General features: G+C 36.5%; 1 protein-coding gene across 1 annotated transcript; it reads right to left on the reverse strand.

Annotated features, from left to right (window-relative positions):
- Positions 1-1,082: 1,082 nt before the first annotated feature.
- Positions 1,083-17,608, reverse strand: LOC137049372 (gastrula zinc finger protein XlCGF7.1-like). The gene is made up of 3 exons (XM_067427920.1): positions 17,531-17,608; positions 15,979-16,138; positions 1,083-4,446 (listed from the first exon to the last, which is right to left on the reverse strand). Exons 2-3 carry the CDS (start codon positions 16,136-16,138, stop codon positions 3,845-3,847), a joined length of 762 nt encoding a protein of 253 aa, XP_067284021.1. The 5' UTR covers positions 17,531-17,608; the 3' UTR covers positions 1,083-3,844.
- Between the last annotated feature and the right edge of the window lie 3,527 nt (positions 17,609-21,135).

Here is a 21,135-nt window from a genome sequence, read left to right on the forward strand (position 1 = left end):
TGTTTCTGTATGGTCAATATAAATACTTTTGGTGTGATTGGTAAACAGGTTTCATCCTCACATCAGTGGAACAGGTGACATTCCAGCTCTAGTAAAACAGGTCGTAAAAGAAGGACAACCGGGTTTGTTCCTATGGTGTGGGAGATGCTCATAAAGATCTTTTGATAAACATTTGCTGTCAGGCATCAATGATAGGTGGGACCATTTGGGTCTGAGAAAAGAACCAAGATCTGCATAAATATTTGGGTGATAAATGTTTCTTGTTCTTTGATCTGGTTGAGTATTTAAGGATAAGGGGTAAACCTCTCAGGGAAGCGTCTGTATCCAGAACTTCCCACACTGTTCAGGTGTGTCTCTATAGCCAGGTAAATGATGACTCTTTGAAACTATGTTTATACTATTTTATAATTGAGTAATATTGTATGCTGATCAGTTGTGTATAATTGTCTTTTAATTTGACTATATTTTGATGTTTTTGCCTGGCTAAAATAAACATTAACTTTGATTAATCTTGTATTATTCTAAGGCCGCTTCTTTTAGTATGATCAATCGGAGTCCTTTATTACCACAGATTTGGTGCCAGGATAGATCAAACCGTAGGACTCAATGACTGGAGCATGGAGCACAGCATTAGGGATAATCTGATTTCTGACTATCACTGTATTAGCAAGTTGCAGTTCCTGTGATTGTTATTCCCATTACGCTTTAAGATGAGTAAGCAGGCGCAACCACTTAAAGGTAAAATATTCACTCTGCAATCCTCTGACTAATATCAGAACTGGCCAGTCTGTGACCGTGAGCAAACCAGAATGTAAATCGCGAACATTATGTCTCTGAGTGATATCGTGTCCCTTGATGAACAAAGAAAGTGAGAAGTAGAGATACTCAGAGAAATCAAAGATCTAAATTAAATCACAACTAATCATACGATCAGCCGTAATTTATAAACGTAACAAACTCAATGAAATTACATACAATTAGAGTCAGATTAAATTTAAACATGGAGTCAGATTTAAAATTGGATCTTCACATTTTAATAAATTGCAGTATTCTTTATAGAAGCGCCTAAAAAAGACATAAGCCCCGTTTCCACCACAGGAACTTTACCCAGGAACTAGGAACTTTGGGTGGTACTTCGTGTGTTTAGACCGCAGGAACCAGGGTATAAATGAAGTTCCGGGTAAATATTTCCCCCTCCAAACGGCCCTGCTCGCGAGGTAGTACTTTTTCAAAGTTCAGGAACTTTCGAGGGCGGGACTTGGGCGCTGAACATGCTGATTGGTTGAGCTCAGGCAGCATTTTAGTTCAACTGGCATTTTTAAAAGTCTTTTGCGAGGTTCGTTCTGCGTTCAGTTAATATCAGTCTTGCTCTCTGTCTGGTGGCGCGCGGTCGTCTCAGCCATCTCACGTTCAATGTCCGTAATAGCTGATAATAATATACATTGTCATTTTAAATCTAGCTTTACAAGCTTTCTGAATATGCTGCATGCTGCTGAATCTGCATATTAGTGCTCTTTTCTGTCGTTGTTAATTACCTCTTTAGTAAACCTATACATAACCAGCAAAAGCAGCACAGCTTGAATCTCTTCCATACTCGTTATTAATTTTTTTTCACCATGTAAACGACCTGACCGATTACTTTTAAGTGTGTGTCCTTACATGACGTGACGGCGCGCGCCGCGCTCATGTTGACAAGAGAGGAAAGTACATTTTTCTGAGGGGTAAACTTTTTATTTCGTAAGTTATGAAGATAATGTTGGAGTAATGACACAGCGTATATTGCCCCAGGCAGTTTTTACTTTAACTGCGCCTGACAGAAGATTTTTTTTTCTGAGATGATTATTACACTTTACAACAAATAGCTATAAATAATACTGTATTAGTCCTGGTGGCCGTTAAGAGTTGCTATGGCTACAGTTAACACACTCCAGCTGCTGGAGAAAACAGCGTTGACATTTTTGGTGCGGCAGACAAACTGCATGTGACAAAATGGTTGCGATTGAAAGTCATCACATGTAAACACCAGATCGGTTTAGATAACGTCTCATGTAAACAGTTCACTAAATCTTTCAATCGGTACACTTAAAAATGATTACTGTCCTTCACTGATTTGGAGGAGCAGTCGCGCGCAGTCCTACATCACCGGACTAATTTGCCTAATCTTCTCGGAACTTTATCGCGGTCTAAACGCAGACAGCTGCAGGTCTGGGGGGGAGAAAAGTTCCTGTAAAAAAGTTCCTGGTACAAATTGTTCCGGGTAATTTTGGTGGAAACGGGGCTATACACGCAGAAGTCCTTCGACCAGCTGTCGGATTCCTACGTTGGGCCAAACAGGGGGAGTTTACAACATTATACATTATAAAGAAAATTACAGCATGATACTTTACATAATTGTGTGCAATGTAACTAACATTTCAGTTTTTTCTTCTTGCCCTCAGAATGGCCACTCAGTACACAGGTCCAGCTAGATTGACTTCCCCAGTGGGCCGACGCACTTTGTGGTCAATACAAGGTTGTTTATTTTGTCAGTGACCGGCCCATCATGCAGCGACCCATTGGTTTGTCTTCAGAGTTGACAGGCCAAAGCGAGAGAGACCTCCCCTCCATATTAGGCGCTTTTTTATTTATTTGATTTAGGCGCATGGAACTGTAAAAGGTGAATATTCGCACATACGCTGCATTTCTGCTGCTCTCTGAAGTGATGAAGGGCAATTTGACTCCCCATTTGGTTTTATACAGTCATGTGATATGGAAACCTTACCGATTCTGTGATGAATCAGCTGTAAACAGCCGCGAGCATGTAAATACATGACAAGGTAAAGTGGAAAACGGCAATACACACAACTACAAACTTGTCACTTTAGCACAACCACAATTTACCTCGCAGAAATAGGGTGTTTTGGAAGAAACGAATTTATTAAAAATGTTGCTATTATTGAGGAATAAAAATAACTTATTATAGAGTTATAATTTCTAACAACTATAGAGGCTGATTTCGTATTTTCTACATGTGTTTACAATATTTTTTTATTACAAATTCAATACTTTATTATATATGGTTTATATATTTTAGAAACCATATAGGCATGGTTTTACCTGTGACTACTATGCTCTACAGTTAAACTCAATTAAAATGTAATTATAATTCAACAAAATATCTTTAAAGTCTGGATCCCATGAATTAAGTTTTTTTCTCTTTAAATGTTTTATGAACTTTTTAATATATCTAATGAAAATGTAACAATGTTATTTCAATGAGAACCTCATGAAAGATAGATATCAGTGTCTCACAAACATGTGATCGTTTACTCACCTTAACGTCTTTCCAGACCTGATTGAATTTATTTCTGTGTAACATCAAAGTTTTTTTTTCGTAGTTTTTTTTCTCTCCATACAATATTCTATGGTAGCCTAACCACAATGGCTTGGTGTCCAACATTCTTCAAAATATCTTCTTTTGTGTTTCATGAACAACTTTTAAAATGGACAAAGAAAAAAAATGATGACAACATAATGAAAGAAGAAATTTTTCGTGTTAAATTTTAAGAAGAGACTCTTTAGCTTTATTAAATATAATAAAACTAAAGAGTTTTCGGAGATATGAAGGATGCAATACTTCTCTACAGGTCCTCAAGATTGATAGAAATTTAAGGTGATTTTGTACCATAACAATAATCAACACATTATTCAGTCTCTTAAACAAGAGGCGTTTGCTGTCTGTGAAATTCATTCCACACTGATGACATAAAAAAAAAAAAAAGTTCTCATAAATGAATACTCATGTGGTACTTCAGGGCTATTTTATACGTAACGTTTTCCCACAGTGCCCACATGTAAACGGCTCCTATCCAGAATGAACTCTCATGTGCGTGTCAAGTCTTCCTTTTCGGTTGTAACTCTTTTCACACTGAGGGCAGTTGTAAGGCTTCTCTCCAGTGTGAACTGTCATGTGTATTTTAAGGTTTCCTTTTCGTTTGAAACATTTTCCACATTGTTGGCAGATGTAAAGCTTCTCTTTAGTGTGAACTTTCATGTGTAGGTTAACGCTTCCTTTTTGGTTGAAACTTTTTCCACACTGTTGGCAGGTGAACGGCTTCTCTCCAGTGTGAATTCTTATGTGATCTTCAAAGTATTGTTTTTTACTGAAACTCTTTCCACACTGAGGACATGTGTAAGGTTTCGCTCCAAAGTGAACTCTCGTGTGTCTGTTAAGGTATATTCTCATGTGACGATCAAGGTATACTTTATATTTGTAACTCTTTCCACACTGTTGGCAGATGAAACGACTTGTAGTTCCCTTATTGTTAGCCTTTTTTTGTGACAAAGTACTTTTAGCCTGTGGGCAAAGAAAAGGTTTTTCCCTTGTTATGAAATAATTATTCTTAAATTGATCTTTCTCTTCCATTTGATTCAGTACTTCACTCTCCTCTTTCAGCACCGTCAGGTCTAAGGCAAAAAAAAAGACAAATGCAAATTAACACCAGTTTAATGGCACAAAGCAATAGACAACAAAACATTTAGACAAAGTATCAAAACCAACATACAACTAGTTTATATTCCTATGAGGGAAAAAGGGACAGTGTGGAAGGCCCACATTTTCATCTTCCCCTGAGCTTTAGCCAATGTCTCATGAGCTAGCACACAAGTTTTCTGAAGCCTATCATGGAATTGAATGAAATAATCAAACACATTTGTTTTGAGTCCTCAATGCCTAAAGCCCCGTTTCCACCACAGGAACTTTACCCAGGAACTAGGAACTTTGGGTGGTACTTCGTGTGTTTAGACCGCAGGAACCAGGGAATAAATGAAGTTCCGGGTAAATATTTCCCCCTCCAAACGGCCCTGCTCGCGAGGTAGTACTTTTTCAAAGTTCAGGAACTTTCGAGGGCGGGACTTGGGCGCTGAACATGCTGATTGGTTGAGCTCACGCAGCATTTCAGTTCAACAGGCATTTTTAAAAGTCTTTTGCGAGGTTCGGTCTGCGTTCAGTAAATATCAGTCTTGCTCTCTGTCTGATGGCGCGCGGTCGTCTCAGCCATCTCACGTTCAATGTCCGTAATAGCTGATAATAATATACATTGTCATTTTAAATCTAGCTTTACAAGCTTTCTGAATATGCTGCATGCTGCTGAATCTGCATACTAGTGCTCTTTTCTGTCGTTGTTAATTACCTCTTTAGTAAACCTATACATAACCAGCAAAAGCAGCACAGCTTGAATCTCTTCCATACTCGTTATTAATTTTTTTTCACCATGTAAACGACCTGACCGATTACATTTAAGTGTGTGTCCTTACATGACGTGACGGCGTCACGGCGAGCGCCGCGCTCATGTTGACAAGAGAGGAAAGTGAATTTTTCTGAGGGGTAAACTTTTTATTTCGTAAGTTATGAAGATAATGTTGGAGTAATGACACAGCGTATATTGCCCCAGGCAGTTTTTACTTTAACTGCGCCTGACAGAAGATTTTTTTCTCTGGGATGATTATTACACTTTACAACAAATAGCTATAAATAATACTGTATTAGTCCTGGTGGCCGTTAAGAGTTGCTAGGGCTACAGTTAACACACTCCAGCTGCTGGAGAAAACAGCATTGACATTTTTGATGCGGCAGACAAACTGCATGTGACAAAATGATTGCGATTGAAAGTCATCACATGTAAACACCAGATCGGTTTAGATAACGTCTCATGTAAACAGTCCAATAAATCTTTCAATCGGTACACTTAAAAATGATTACATGTCCTTCACTGATTTGGAGGAGCAGTCGCGCGCAGTCCTACATCACCGGACTAATTTGCCTAATCTTCTCGGAACTTTATCGCGGTCTAAACGCAGACAGCTGCAGGTCTGGGGGGAGAAAAGTTCCTGTAAAAAAGTTCCTGGTACAAATTGTTCCGGGTAATTTTGGTGGAAACGGGGCTTAACATTCTCTCTTGTAGAGCTTTCAGTGGTCCTCTCACAGTATGGCCAAAGACCAGCTCTGATGGGCTGAACTTGAGAGACTCCTCCACCGTTTCACAGATTGAGAATAAAAGCAAAGGAACACCTTCGTCCCACTCAGACCATGTCTCGATTCAGTATTTCCTAAGCATTACTTTTAAGGTCTGATGGAACCCCTGACTCTCTGGATGATGAGCACTGGATGTGATGTGTAATTTGAGTGATTTAAAAACTTAAGCACACAATTTAGATAAAAGTACTAAAGAACTTTTTTAAAGCTTTAACAACTGGTCGAGATGTGATTTTACGGAGTGGAATTGCTTCCGTGTATCTGGTAACTGTGACATAATCGTCAATATAAACTGGTTACAAAATAGTTGCAAACACTGCAATAACCTGCAAACACACGTGCTGCGTCCCAGTTCGCCTAGTTATACTATGTCCTAAAGTATGTACTCTTTTTGTGAAGAAAAAGTATATACTTTTGAGTGTGTAGCAGAAAAGTATGCAAGCTTTGGGACATACTATTTCGCCATCTTTAATGGACTCTGTCGCTTAGTTACGTGCATCCCGTCACCGTTTATCTGCCCTGTCAATCATCGTCAGATTCATCACAGTTCAAATCCTCCACATTCAGTTTAATCTCCTACCGTATCGGAGAGAAATGTAGTCGCACGTTGATCTGCCATGTGTGGGTCTTTAATGCAGAGAGACTCATGGGTTTGCAGTTAAAATATAATGACACATTTAAAAGTTAATGGCTAAATGTATTGTTACAAAAGTGTACAATGCAGCTGCAGGTGAAATATAATGTGGATAGCACTGAATAAATATATTTTCGTCAGGGTAAATACTGATAATTGATCACTCAAACCTTTATCTAAACCTCTCAACTTAACCGTCTGACTCGCACATCCGTCATGTTTGTGGTTTTTAAACACTTTTTATCTGCGTTTGTAGTTCTAATCAAATCCCCATCCAACTTGCAATGGGTTGTGGGCAATATCAGGCGTTAAGAGTGTGTGTCGATCCGCATTTCGAATTCTGACCGGAAATAGTAAACCATCTGGGTATGGGACTTACTAATTCTATTTTCGAATACTATTTAGTATGGATTGTATGCAAATTTGGACGCAGGGAAGGAGAATAAACAGACAAAAAAAAAAAAAAGAGGGTAACGAGGGAAGACAGGTGGGACAAATAATCAAGAAACAAGGTGGGTGGGGTTAGACAATGGACAGGAGAGCACATGGCACAAGGAAACACATGACAAGCCATGTGCTCACACCAAACATGACAAACACAAGCACAAGGCCAGCAGAGACTAATTACAAGCCATGTGCTCACACCAAACATGACAAACACAAGCACAAGGCCAGCAGAGACTAATTACAAGCCATGTGCTCACACAAAGACAAGACAAATACAGGTGTGCCAGGGCTCGGTCACAAAACCAAGAATAAACTAGACCAAAGTCTTATCCTAATTGATCAGTAATTTAAGGGAAGTACATTGCATTCATTCTCTGACCTTAAAGAAACATTTGATATCATCCAGTGATTTCTTTCAGTACACACAAATAAGAAACTATATTACAACCCCACAACAGCCCCAACTAATGTTTCACAGTATTTCATTGCTACAGAGGTGGGAGTAAGTCACACATGTGCAAGTCTCAAGTCTTAACCTTCAAAGTCTCAAGCAAGTCCAAGACATTTGTTGTGACAGTCAAGTCAAGTCAAGTCAAGTCACTGCTTTATGTCAAGCAAGTCAAATCATAGCTTGGGTCAAGCAAGTCACTCACAAGTTATACAAATGTTCGAAGATTTAACTCAATCTATATATTAAAATTAGCTACAACTACAGTAGTTATGGACTATGGGAGTTTTATTTGCAAAAAAAATGAATTCAATATGCATTTCTACCCCCAATAAAGGTGTCCACATACAGCTGAGTTGTTAATGAAAATGTAACTGAAATTAGGCCAATATATTGGGTGAGATAAATCCTCTTTGTATTATTTGATAGTCCTTCTCCTAGTCATGTACAGCGTGACCAGGTGATGATTAATATTATAATTAATAAACTTAATGAACTCAGATTGTGTTTGTGGCTCACACCCTGATGAAGGCTCATTAGCCACAACACTTATAGGTGTCCAGTACTTGTCACCTGTTTTTAAAATATTAAAGCCATGATGAAATAAAGGCTTTTTACATTTCTTCCATAATATTTGAGTTCTTCGGATTATTGGATTTTATCAACTCCTAACATGTCCAGACAGGGGTGTAGCCATCATTTCAAAAGTGAGGGGGACAGAATGTCAAGTGTTATACCAGTTTTGAACCGTATTGTCTAACTGATGGTTGTATCTTTAGTTTTAATTATATTTTTGCTTAATTGGCTTAAAATTATATTTATCTAAGCTATCTGGGTCTTTTTGACCCCAAATGAAGTTTGCTGGAATTTTTTTATTAAAAAAAAGACAAAATGTAGCTAATATTACTCCCTTAAATCATGTTTTACTGAGAGTATAAAAATTACTTTGTTACATAATTGGTCAGAAATCAGCTCCAATGCAGAACACACACAGAAATGGTGGAGTGACTTTAACCCAGCTGTCTATAATCACAAACACAACACTGACCAACCGTCACATTTTGCTTGTACAATGTCAACAGTTTACAACAAGAAGCATTAAAAACTGAGCAAAATGATTGAAAATAAGAGCCAGAGCAAATACTTTACATTGTGTTGACATTTTTATATAGAACATTTTTTGCCTTCATGCCACGCCGCATTGAAGCAGTCATTTCTGCAAAAGGATTCCCCACCAAGTATTGAGTGCATAACTGAACATAATTATTTGAAGGTTGACTTTTTTGTATTAAAAACACTTTTCTTTTATTGGTCGGATAAAATATGCTAATTTTTTTAGATTAATTTTTTTGGTTTTCATGAGCTGTATGCCAAAATCATCGGTATTAAAACAATAAAAGACCTCAAATATTTTCAGTTGGTGTGCAATGAATCTAAAATATATGACAGTTTAATTTTTATCATTAAATTATGGAAAATAATGAACTTTATCACAATATGCTAATTTTTTGAGAAGGACCTGTATATATATATATATATATATATATATATATATATATATATATATATATATATAGGGCTTGACATTCACTTTTTTGCTCACTGGCGACTGTGGCTAGTGGTTTTCCAAAGTTACTAGCCGCTCAGCATTTTCACTGGCCACAATTTTGCAGTTTGGAAATTACATTTTATATGATTAAAGTTGACTTTGGCATGCTTAAATTACTTGATTTTGAGTCATTTTACTTGATTTTGAAGATTTAAAACCCTTTCAAACTTTCACATGCAGAGTGAGATGCACTACACTGAAGCTACCCCCCTAGGAAATGTAGCAAGCTAAGCTACAGCAACTTGGCAAAAGTAGTTTACTAAATCTAAGCTAGTTTTTATTTATTTAATTTTACATTGAACCAACTTCATTCCAATCAATGTTATCTAAGGATCAAGAAAATTCAAGCAGATAGACATGCATACTTTTTCAGTTATTCAAAAATTGTCGAAATCAATTTGGTAACAAAAACGAGATCCATAATATTAACAAAACCAGGTGTTGAGAGTGTGTGTATGCTCATCTGTATGTGTATGATATGTGTTTGCATTTATGCTCAATTTAGACTTGGGCACTTTTGCAGGAAACTAAGTTAATTTACAACTCAGCTCAGCTCAAAGTAGGCTACAGTAGCAAAAGAATTAAGACCTGCTCCAAACATTACCTAGGTATTCTTCTCAGGTATGAAGAATACCTAGAGGGGTGGGGGGCCCAAAACAAGCCCAATATTATTATATTATTTATTATCATCAGTATAATTTATGATCAATAATTTATCAATAAATGAGCCTGCAACATATTAAATTGAAATCTCCTGGAGTTTAAAAAGCAAATACAGATGGGATTTTACAAAATTCTTCAAGTTGCAATAAAGACACAGAAGAGGTTTGGAGATGGAAAAAGAGAAAAAGTGACGTGAAGGATTATGGTAACTCCAGTCGGAGTTATTGCACACATATATGAGCAGTGGTGAACATGCACACTATAAACCGTAAAAAGGATAAGCCCTGCATCTCAATGTGCAATCTGCTCTAAATAGAATTGAAAATGACTAATGTCACATAGCTACTATTTAGGATTATTATGCACTTTTTTTACAGTCTATGATTGGGAGTTAGTGCCCAGGAAAACACTGAGAGTGCTGCAATATAGAGACATGTTTATAATAATATACATTCGAACCATACCTACTGTTATTATTAGTAGCCTATACTTTTTTTATTATTTTTTTTTATTTTTTATAATAGCCAAATAATAATAGTCATAATAAATAGCCTACATTATAAAAAATATTTTTAAAATTAAATTAGGTGGCTTACCTCCCTGTTTCCTCTCCATCTCTGTATATCTCTGCTGGTTGCATTGTTTGTAAAAAAAAAAAAAAAAAAAAAAAAAAAAATTGTATTCGTCTATTTACGTCTATGAACTATCATTACATTTATAACATCACATCACATGCCTGCACGTTGAACGCGATTTTATTCAAAGAGGAGAAGGAGGCGGGATGTATGAGGACGAATGACTACAGCACTTGTATCGTTGCACTATGGCTATTAGCTGTGAGAAGACAGTGTCAGGCAATGTATTTGGACAAAACAGCGACCATAAATGTAAAGAAACGAAGTTGCTTGTCATATTTTCCTAACAAGCAACCACATTTTTTCAAATAAGCCCAAAAAACTGCGACCTGCAACTCAAGATTTTTTCTGCCAAAAAAAGAAGCCCAAATAAGTCACGTGTTATACGCGGACTTGGTAGCTATGCATACTGTCGAATCAAACCAATGCGGTACTACAGTTATGGGGGTAATATTGTTGCTTTATTCCAAAACAAATATATTGTTATCCACAAATAAATGTAAAGCAATTCACAAAAAAAAAAAAAAAAATTCACAAATCAATAGAATGAGATCCACAAATATATGCAGGAGTTTGACAAAAATTAATTAGATTCACAAATAAATACAATTATATTTGTGAGTAACAAAAAAATCCACACATGTCAAAAACACAACTCTGCCTTGCATAAGTTGCATTCATTTGAGAATCGCTTCCTGTGCATTTGTTGATGGCTTCCTCTTCATTTGTGGATCTCGTCTTGCACATTTGTGGATCGCAGCACAGCACGTGGATTTTGAAACATTCATTGCATATATTTGTGGATCTCATTCTATTGATTTGTGAAATTATTTATTTTTTGTGAATCGCTTTACATTTATTTGTGGATAACAATATATTTGTTTGGAATAAAGCAACAATATTACCCCCATACACACAAGACAGTCCTACAACCTCATTCGTCCTGACCGGCTCCTAACCCCGCCCCTAAAAATACAAATACATATGAACTGGTCAAGAGATTGTTGTAATCCAGTGATATTCCTGGTGCATTTTTATTCAGCAATGTTTACACTTTACAGAAATGTATTTTTATATCAGATTGCAGAGGCTTAGTTTTATTTTACTGCAGTTATGTTTTCTGGAGGTGTATGGGAATTATTTTTTAATTTGATATTGAAGACTTTTTTTTTTTTTCATCAAGTTACCAGTTGTACAGTTACATTTTTAAAGAAATATAAAATATAGAAATAAATATTTATATATGCTTAGTCACTTGTGTTTGTTTCCTTTAGCTGAAAAAGCTTTATGAGCTTTTATTGTCCTCAATTTAGATAAACTCACAAAAATAGTTCACTGACAACCAATGTTCCCTCTAATTTCTTTTATCGCTGATCTTTTCTTTATTAGGCCGGATACACACTGCAAGCGTGGCGTTTCTGCGTTTCTTCGGGGCGGCTGCCTGGCGTTTTCTCTGTCTTTGCACACCAGAAGCATGTCTGACGCGGCGCTGCTGCTGCTGGGAAGCCCTATACTTCATGTTTAATATAAATAGATTGCCTATTGATACAGCAAAGACAACGTCGGCAGTAGCCTATTGGCCATACATGTATTGACGGCAAAATAGGCTACAGAATATTTCGTTCTGTAGGCTATTGACAGGTTTAATATTTCAAAATCGATAATTATGTTGTTTTTTATTATTACAACTAGGCCTATATCTGCATTGATGTTAACTACAGACTTTCAAACATGAAAATGTCATTTATTAATATGTATTCGTGTCAAAATGGCATATAAACATCTTTTCCTATGCTATTTTGCCTAGAAACGCTTCCAACACGCTCGCGTGTCGCGTGAAAAATAGGCGTCTCTTCTATTTGAAGCATGCACGCGTTTTCCGCGCGGCTGACGCAGGCAGTATGCAAGCGCTAACCGGTTAACATGGGAGCCGAAATAAAAACGGACACGCCACGCAGCCGAGACGCTCACGGCACGCTTGCAGTGTGTCCCCGGCCTTAGGGCGGACATTTTGGTAACCTGAGCAAAAACATTCTTTATACCAGACCTGTACACAGTGTACAACATACGAAAACACACACACAAAAGTGGTTTCATCATGCAGTTATAACTTTAATGTGCCATTTCTATTATGTTTAACCCTTGATGTAACTTAGATTGAGTTTTTTTTTACCGTGCTGTTAACTGTAAGTCTTCTTTACCAAGAAATACTATTAAAAATCTCCCCCATGACAGTTAAATTCTTAAAGGTCCCGTTCTTCGTGATTCCATCTTTAAAACTTTAGTTAGTGTGTAATGTTGCTGTTAGAGCATAAATAATACCTGTAAAATTATAAAGCTCAAAGTTCAATGCCAAGCGAGATATTTTATTTAACAGAAGTTCCCTTTCAAAGCCTACAGCGAACGGCCGGTTTGGACTACACCCCTGCACTTTCTGCTGTGATGACGTCACTAGAACCGTTTGTTGACTAACCCTCCGCCCACAAGAGCACGCAAAATAGGGGGCGTGGCCTTGTTGTTCTCCCAAGTGGAGGAGAGCGCGCATTCAGCGCTTGCATCTCCCCGTTATGGTAAGAGGCGGGACCTTTCCAGGCAAAGTGCGCTAAGCTGCTGTCCAATCACAACAAGGGAAGCGATGGCCCAATCAGAACTCATTACGTGTTTCTGAAGGAGGGACTTCATAGAACAAGGAAATCATCAGACCGTTTTTAGGACAGAGGAAACAGCGCTGTACAGATAAGTAAATTGTGTGAAAAATACTGTTTTTTTACACGCGAAACATGAACTCATGTTATATTGCACACTGTAAACATAATCAAAGCTTTGAAAACACGCGAAGAACGGGACCTTTAATAATACTATAATTTAATATATATATAAAAAAAGCAGTTACACTGAGATTGAACATTTTTTAATCACAATATTTTTATCCCATAGAAAACAATTATAAAATGCTTAATATGCAATATAGCGCATATTAATTAACAAAAAATGTTGTGTTCATAACCAGATTTAATCTGCCTGCCTATACAAAGTATGCGTTATTAATATCTTTTTAATGTTAGCCTACTGTTAAGCGAGTCCTCGTCTTCATAACGAGGATTGGAAACATTAAGCGTTATAAAGGCAGAAGAGCGTTACAGTGCGGGTGTCTGTTTTGGCAGGATACCGCCATCTAGTGGTAGCAGGTTTTCTTCGACAAGCTGTGTGTGTGGATCGTGCAAGGCCAAACCGGCGAAATGAAAGTCTCAAAATCCAAATGAATCAAATAGGATCGACTCGGAAACGAGTCCATGAATGCACGCGCGTCACCGGATCCACAAATGCACATCTTACTCCTTGCACGCACAAATTCTGGCCAACATTAATACAAAATCGAATTTTTGTATTCACAGTTATGTCTCTATTTGTACAAAATGCTGCACAATCATGTATATCTGGATTTTGCACACACAAGTGGTAAAGTATTAGTTTAAATATAGAAATGCACATTTGGTTTTTGTGCATACATTAATACTCAGCACCAGGCATATTCACTGGTTGTTGTGTGTGTGTGGGATGTGAAATGCTTGAAAACGCGAAATGAAAGTCTCAAAATTCAAATGAATCAAATGAGATCAATGCAGAAAAGACGGCAATTAATGCACGCGTGTCCCATGATCCACAAATGCACATCTTCTTTGTTGCATGCGCAAATGATGATACACAAATGCAAAATAAAACATTTGCATTCACAAAAATGTCTCTATTTATACAAACTGCAGCACATTCATGCAAGTCTGATTTTTGCACATACAAGTTGAAAGACATTTGTTTGTGGATAGTAAAACGTTCATGGATAATTGTGCGTGAGTGTATTAATCATTTTGAGTCTAAAATCATCCCATAGAAAATACACGTTTCATTTCGTGCACGCGCATATGAACGCGTGTTCATGCGCGACGAGGATCTTTTCCGAGCTGCAGTAAACTAACACCGTTGCCGTTTATCAAAACAAAAAAACTTAAATAATTTTCATTTTCATGCACAAAGACAAAGAACACAGCCCTGAAAGCGGCTGGCATTAGCTAGCTAGATAGACCAAAATATGCATAGCTTGCCTGTCCAGCTTAGCAAGACAACAGAAGACAGATGCACATCAACTTAACTTTAGGGTACATTTATTTGCTGACATCAAACTTGGAGAGGAGAGAACACAAGTTTACCTGATTGCTGTTCCTGCAATTCACTCTTGGTGTTTTTTTCCCCCTTTTTACGGCCAGAAGGATAATTCCGCTTAATTTTATCATCAGTGTTTAACATTGATTGACGCGCTTTGACACGAGGAGGCGGCTCCTTGAGTAAATTGCGGGGCCCTTTGCAGCTTGCGTAGTGAGCGTATAGGGCTGTTCGGCTCTGACTACAGGCTTTTATTTGAGGAAATACGGTAAGTAGCAGCAAAAACACGCTGATGTCTGTGGAAGTGGCAATAACTCCTTTCTAACAGTTATAATTTGACTTTGTTTTATACATATCAGACACACATTATACAGTACAAGTTACTATATAGTTTGCTCTATTCTTCTCAGAGTTCACCGATTACTTTCATGTATTTCGTGAGACAAGGATGAATTTACGTGATGTAAATCCGACAGATCCGATTCTCTGAGGCGCAAACTAACATGGCAGCGCCCATTGCGCATTATAGATCTACTAACATGATCCTTATGACAAAACACATTCACTTACACACATTTGAATATCAGATAGCTCATGACATAGGTAACAAGTCTGTGAATATTTTGAATAAAAAATAAAAAAACGAAAACCGATACAGCTGACCTGTCATACACCTGACAGAACTGGAGAGGATCTGCAAGGAGGAATAGTAGAGGATCCCCAAATCCAGGTGTGAAAAACTTCCCAAAAAGACTCATGGCTAAAGCTTGGAACATACTCTGCAAGAACAAAGTACATTCATACTTCACGAGAAAAGCAGGTGCCGATCATCTGCGTTTCTCCGCATTAACCACGCCCACTTTAAATATCTGACCAATCACACAATAGCTCTCGGACACCCACAAGAAAAAAGTTCTGCTTAGGCGATGTGTCGAGAACAAGCTGCGAGAACTCCCAAACCAGGTCTGCGAGAACAACATGACATTGTTTTGTTCTTGTACTGATGTTAAATGAGGAGCCATTTTAACTTTGACAGACAGTTTGAGATGTAGACTATATTTGAGTATTGTGTGTATCAGTTAGTTTATGATATCAAATGATTCACTGGGAAAATTCTCAATAAACCTGAATTCACCCTATACTAACTACTTTTTCAGCAGCCACCGTTTCTATATTTATATGTTAGGCTGTACAGCCATCTAGTGCTTACATCTTTGCATTGCAGATGATTAATGGTCACAATTTAGAGGTAAATATTAAGTCAATTTACCTTTTTTTTTTTGTAAAATCCCCCTTAAAATACAAAATATTAAAAGGTAAAATATTGAAAATAATAATTTTTCAAAATAATTAATTATCAATGAAACCAACCTGTCTGTTCCTCAGTTTCTTCATCTTTCTCTCTGAATGTTTCCTCAATCTTCATTTCTTCACTTTCCTCTTGCTTTGTTTGTTCCTCATTTTCTTCATCTTTCACTCTCAATGTTTCTTCCATCTTTATGTCTTCACGCTCCTCTTTAATAAATGCCATCTTTATAATAGTGTGAAGAAAAGGCTGAACTTAGAATTAAAGCACATCATAAACATACTAAATTAATTTATCAGAGATACAGTTCAAACTTTAAAACCACTTAAAAATGTATTTATAGCCTGTAAAGTTTTAAAGGCTGTTTGAAAATATGAAAAATTGGGTTCTGACAGAGTTACTCAATTTAGTTTGCTAATTTAAAAAAGTTAATAAAAAAAAACCTGCTTTATTTTGGCTTAAAATATCAGGATACATATCGTAACGTGAGTTCAGTATCGAGATACATATAGAATCGTGACACGAGTGTATTGTTATACCCCTATTGATAAATATAACATTTTCCTAATAATAAGAACAAATCAATAATACAAAAGTTTTTTTTTTTTTTTTGAAAAGTCATATTGATATGAATGAAGTAAAACAGGTACAAGAAGAGGTTTCAGTTCATTTTAACACTTATAAATTGAGACATCTCATCTCTAATGTGTGTTTCTCAGGATATTTTCAGTCAACAATGTTAAATTACACTTCTTTAAGGACACTTCATCCAGATGTATTCCCACTCGAATGAGGAAAACATATTAACCCAAACTAATTTAGATGGAGGAGAAGAGATTTAAACAAAAAGAGATCTAATCGATTGGTCACTGCATTTATCATTAATTCAATCAAGTTAATCTAAAAATAAAAATGTGGAGACTTTTAATTATTCAAAACAATCACTCTGTTGATTATTTCACAAACCATTATTATCTCATTTTCACAGGCAATTCCTTATGACGCAGTGTTTGGTCTCCTCACTGCTTTTTTATTTTTGGAATAATTCACACATTTGGTTTGAGCCTAATATATTATTAGTTGGTCAGTTGTTGAGTGTTACTGAACTATGTCTTAAATTTAAGTATCATATTTCTGTGAAAGAATATTTTATTGTCGTGAATTCTATTATAAAATAATTTCTCTATTCATCAGTCAGAGCGACAGTTAGTGGACCTAAATTGCCTGATTGGAAGAAAACACTCAGAACTAACACAACAAACTAATAAAATAATGCCTAATATATTAAGAGTCTATATAACTGTCCGTTTAATTATTTAACAATTTATAGAAATCGAGATAGAAATAGAAATGGAGTGCTTCGAATCACTTAATCATTTGTTGTGAATCAATCGGTTCAATTGACTCGGAGAGTCGAATGCTCCGGTTCTCTCGCCTCTCGCCAGAGACTGAATTCATGTTTGAACTGATTCACGATAAAAAGCGAAATGAGCCGCTCCTTCTGTTACTTATGAGTTTATGTTACTTTACTCACACAACGCTGATAAAAGTTACACTTAACAATTCATGATTCATTATGAGTCGCTTTAAATCACTTTAAACGCTTACAACACAAACCTTTCTCCAGCCGAATCACAACAGATGCCGGAGCGCGGAGCGGCCTTATGACGTCACACATCAAAAACTAAATAAAAGTCCCACTCTCTGCTGAGTCTAAAATCTCAAATGTGCATAGAAATTTACGTAGAAAAAAATTACAACATTCAGAGTTGTAAGTATTGGTGCAATACACAAAGTTACTAACACATAGGTACGTTAATAATACAGTTCACATTGAGAGTAAAATAAATAAATAAAGTAATAATTTATTTTCTTTGTTTTAATATTACATTTTATAATCATTTGAATAGTTAGTTCATTTAGAATAGTTGTCATTTATTCATTTAGTCATTTTATGTTTTATTATTTTATATTATTTATGTTCTATTGTTGTTTAATCTTATGATTGTGGTCTGAAGGGATGTTTGTCTTCACGGGTAGGAGATCAGAGAATGTCTCCATTTCAAGGTTTTTATCATCACAGTATGATGTTGTGAAGCAGTGATTTTCCAAAGTTCGTACACTCTAAATAATGCTGGGTTGTTTTTTAACCCAAAATGCTGGGTTAAGACTGTTGGGTCATTTTTGTTAGTTTACTTAATCATATTTTAAACACCATTGGGTAGTTTCACATTTCCAGTCGTTGGGTTAACCCTGCTGGGTCGCAATGCTTGGTTGATTCTACCCAGCGCTTGGTTGTTTCACGTGCTTCCCGCCTTGATTCGTTTAAATTCGCTCCCAAACTGTCATTTTGAAAGGACAATGCAAAAGGCAAAGCCACTGGTTGCAGATGTCTTAAGATAAGTTCATATGCTTTCATTAATAATCATTTTAATTAGCATAATTATAGTTTTTTTTCTTCCTCGCGGTAACAATTCTTAAGCTTACTTGTTAAGACGACAAAAGTTTTACCTCAGAATCCGATGCAATGTACTGACTCGTGTTAGTTTAGGTAACGTTAGGCATGTGAGACGATAGAATACAGTTTGTGATTACACGGAACCATGATCCCCTTACGAAAATTAAATATGGTTTTATATAGGGATGTCACAAGTACCGGTAACGTTACGCTACTTCGGTACCACATACTGAAATATTTAAAAATGTGACGACAGCCTATCTGTATAGCATCGATTCACAAGTAGAATATATTCGGTCCCGCAGCTGCGTTCAGTCGCATCACACAGGGCTCCAGACTGTAGCCGATTATATACGTGACCAGTTTCTGTGTATATTAAATACTATTTAAATATTACTCTTCCATGTTTTGCGTCTCTGTGTGAATGACGGTGGCGTGTGCGCGAGCGTACACACACACACGCTTGCTGTCTTTTAAGCCTCTGCCGTGTCACTGAGGAGTTAGGACCATAGACCGTAAAAAAATATGTAGGACTCGACATCATCCGTTTCCACTTGGCAGATTTGAAGCTTTCAGGCGGCCTGCACGGCGCGGACATCTTGGGAACGAGTCTGCGCAGTAGCGATTTCGGGACCGGAGTTGCGCAGTAGAGCGCAGGAAGTACAGCTGCAATATCAAAAGCCCGCCCACACTCTCGCAGATGCTGAACAATTAATTGTGTTGGTGTGAAATAAACAGTTATGGAAATTGAAATTAAATCATCGTGATGATAACTGCCTTCAGTGACATAAACTAACTTTGGGGAAAAAATATTTGAAGTGTAATTTTATTATTTAGTTTGCCTCGCGTCCATTAGTAAACACAGAGGGGATGAGGAATGGAGAGAGGGGACCATGTCTATCTTAGGGATGTCTGTTGGTTGTGCTCACTGGCAATTGTGGAGTCGTTCCCAGATCTATAAAATAAAATTAAATAGTGTATATCTACAATAACGTTACTGGCTATTCTGTTATTATTCTTATCATTATTCTTCTTCTTATTATTATTAATAATATTACTGTTATTATATATTACTAGTACTACCACTACTGCTATTATTATAATCATGAATACTACTATACTTATTCTTGTCATCACTACCTCTATCACAACAACTACAACAACTAATACTACAACTATAATTATTATTACTAATACTATTATCGTTATTATAATTCACAGATGATACAGCTACTACTACGATTCTTAACATGAATACTATTGCTATTACTACCACCTCTGCTACTATTATTATTATTACTAATACTATTATCGTTATTATAATTCACAGATGATACAGCTACTATTACGATTGTTAACATGAATACTATTACTATTACTACCACCTCTGCTACTATTATTTTTGTTGTTATATTTATTATTATGATGACTACTGCTACTAAAACTCTATTATTACTATTCCCCCCCCCCCTTTTTTTCCTCCTCTCTTTCTCCTCTTCTGTAAGTGTATGTATATCATTGATCCCCTACCTTGTAAAAGTTATTATTTTGTAAATTTTTAATTTTGCTCAATAAAAAAAAAAAAGAAAAAAAAAGAAAACACAGAGGGGCGGCTATACTGGGACCGGTCACCGGGGGGCGATCGAGGCGCGAAAGCTTCAGTATCTGAGAGGGAGACTGCAGGCTTGGTTAGGACATGAGAATTTACCGTTTCATTTTGAGAAAACTGTCATATCATGAACACAGACACTCGAACTTCACGGCAACCCTTCAAAATAAAAGTTTGATTTAAACGTGAATACATTGATAGAATATATTATAATTATATATTACAGTATATTTGTAGTTTTCATTGTTGGCAATTTTAACACTTTGTGTGTTGTACCATTTGTCAAGCAATAAAAATGATTGTTTTAACAGTCTAAACATGCATTCTTCATTTGTTCTTTCATGGTTGTCTAGTTTTACAGTAGGCTAATGCACAGGAGAGATTTTAAGAACAACCCAGCAAGAATAACCCAGAAGAGCAAATCCATTAATGGCAAAAAATTGACTACATTTTGGGTTTTCTCAACAGCCCAGCCTCCTGGGTTAAAATGCCACTGGGTTAATTTAACCTAGAATGTGTTCTGTCCAATATTTACCCAGCGCTGAGTTGCCAATTGGGTTGTTTTTAACCAAGCCATTTTTGGAGTGTAGTTTTTCCATTGGTAAATTAACACTTGTTGGAATTGTACTGGTCAGATGAAGTGTAACATATAGACGAAGTCTGAGCATTGAAATACACACAACTAAGATTATTCAATAAACTCTGCTCATTTATTATCATCACAACTCCTGCTCTTCTTTTTCTTTCTCAGTCAAACTCTGATAAAGCTGTTAACAGAGTCTTTAGTAAAGTCTTTCTGTTTACAGGTTTGCTGGTCACACACACACCAGACAAACTGATATCTTTTGACAAGATACGGCGTCCAGGGCTGGATTTGATATTTGTGACGTGGAGATTTCATCCGGTCTAACATTGTGCCTTTCCCCCCAACAACAGGGGCCCTTTTGTTATTGAAAAACTGTCTTATTATCAAATGTTTATTATGTTTATTATTATCAAAATAGCATTTTAACATTTTATCGATTCTTATTTGCAATATAAATCTACAACATACAAAACAAACATCAAATATTAGATCAAATTAACACAGAATCAACGTTGCTTTGTTGCCCATGATGGCATCAAAGATCAGACACATCTCCATGTGCATCTTTA

This window comes from Pseudorasbora parva, chromosome 20 (genome assembly GCF_024679245.1).
Source record: "Pseudorasbora parva isolate DD20220531a chromosome 20, ASM2467924v1, whole genome shotgun sequence".
In the NCBI taxonomy this organism is placed as follows: domain Eukaryota; kingdom Metazoa; phylum Chordata; class Actinopteri; order Cypriniformes; family Gobionidae; genus Pseudorasbora; species Pseudorasbora parva.

Bases quoted from the DNA above. Each gene is read 5' to 3' on its own strand.
- LOC137049372 (XM_067427920.1), bottom strand. From the start codon at position 16,138: ATGGCATTTATTAAAGAGGAGCGTGAAGACATAAAGATGGAAGAAACA. The intron at 4,447-15,978 runs GTTGGTTTCATT...TTTTTGCCTTAG, and splicing joins AGAAACTGAGGAACAGACAG to ACCTGACGGTGCTGAAAGAG.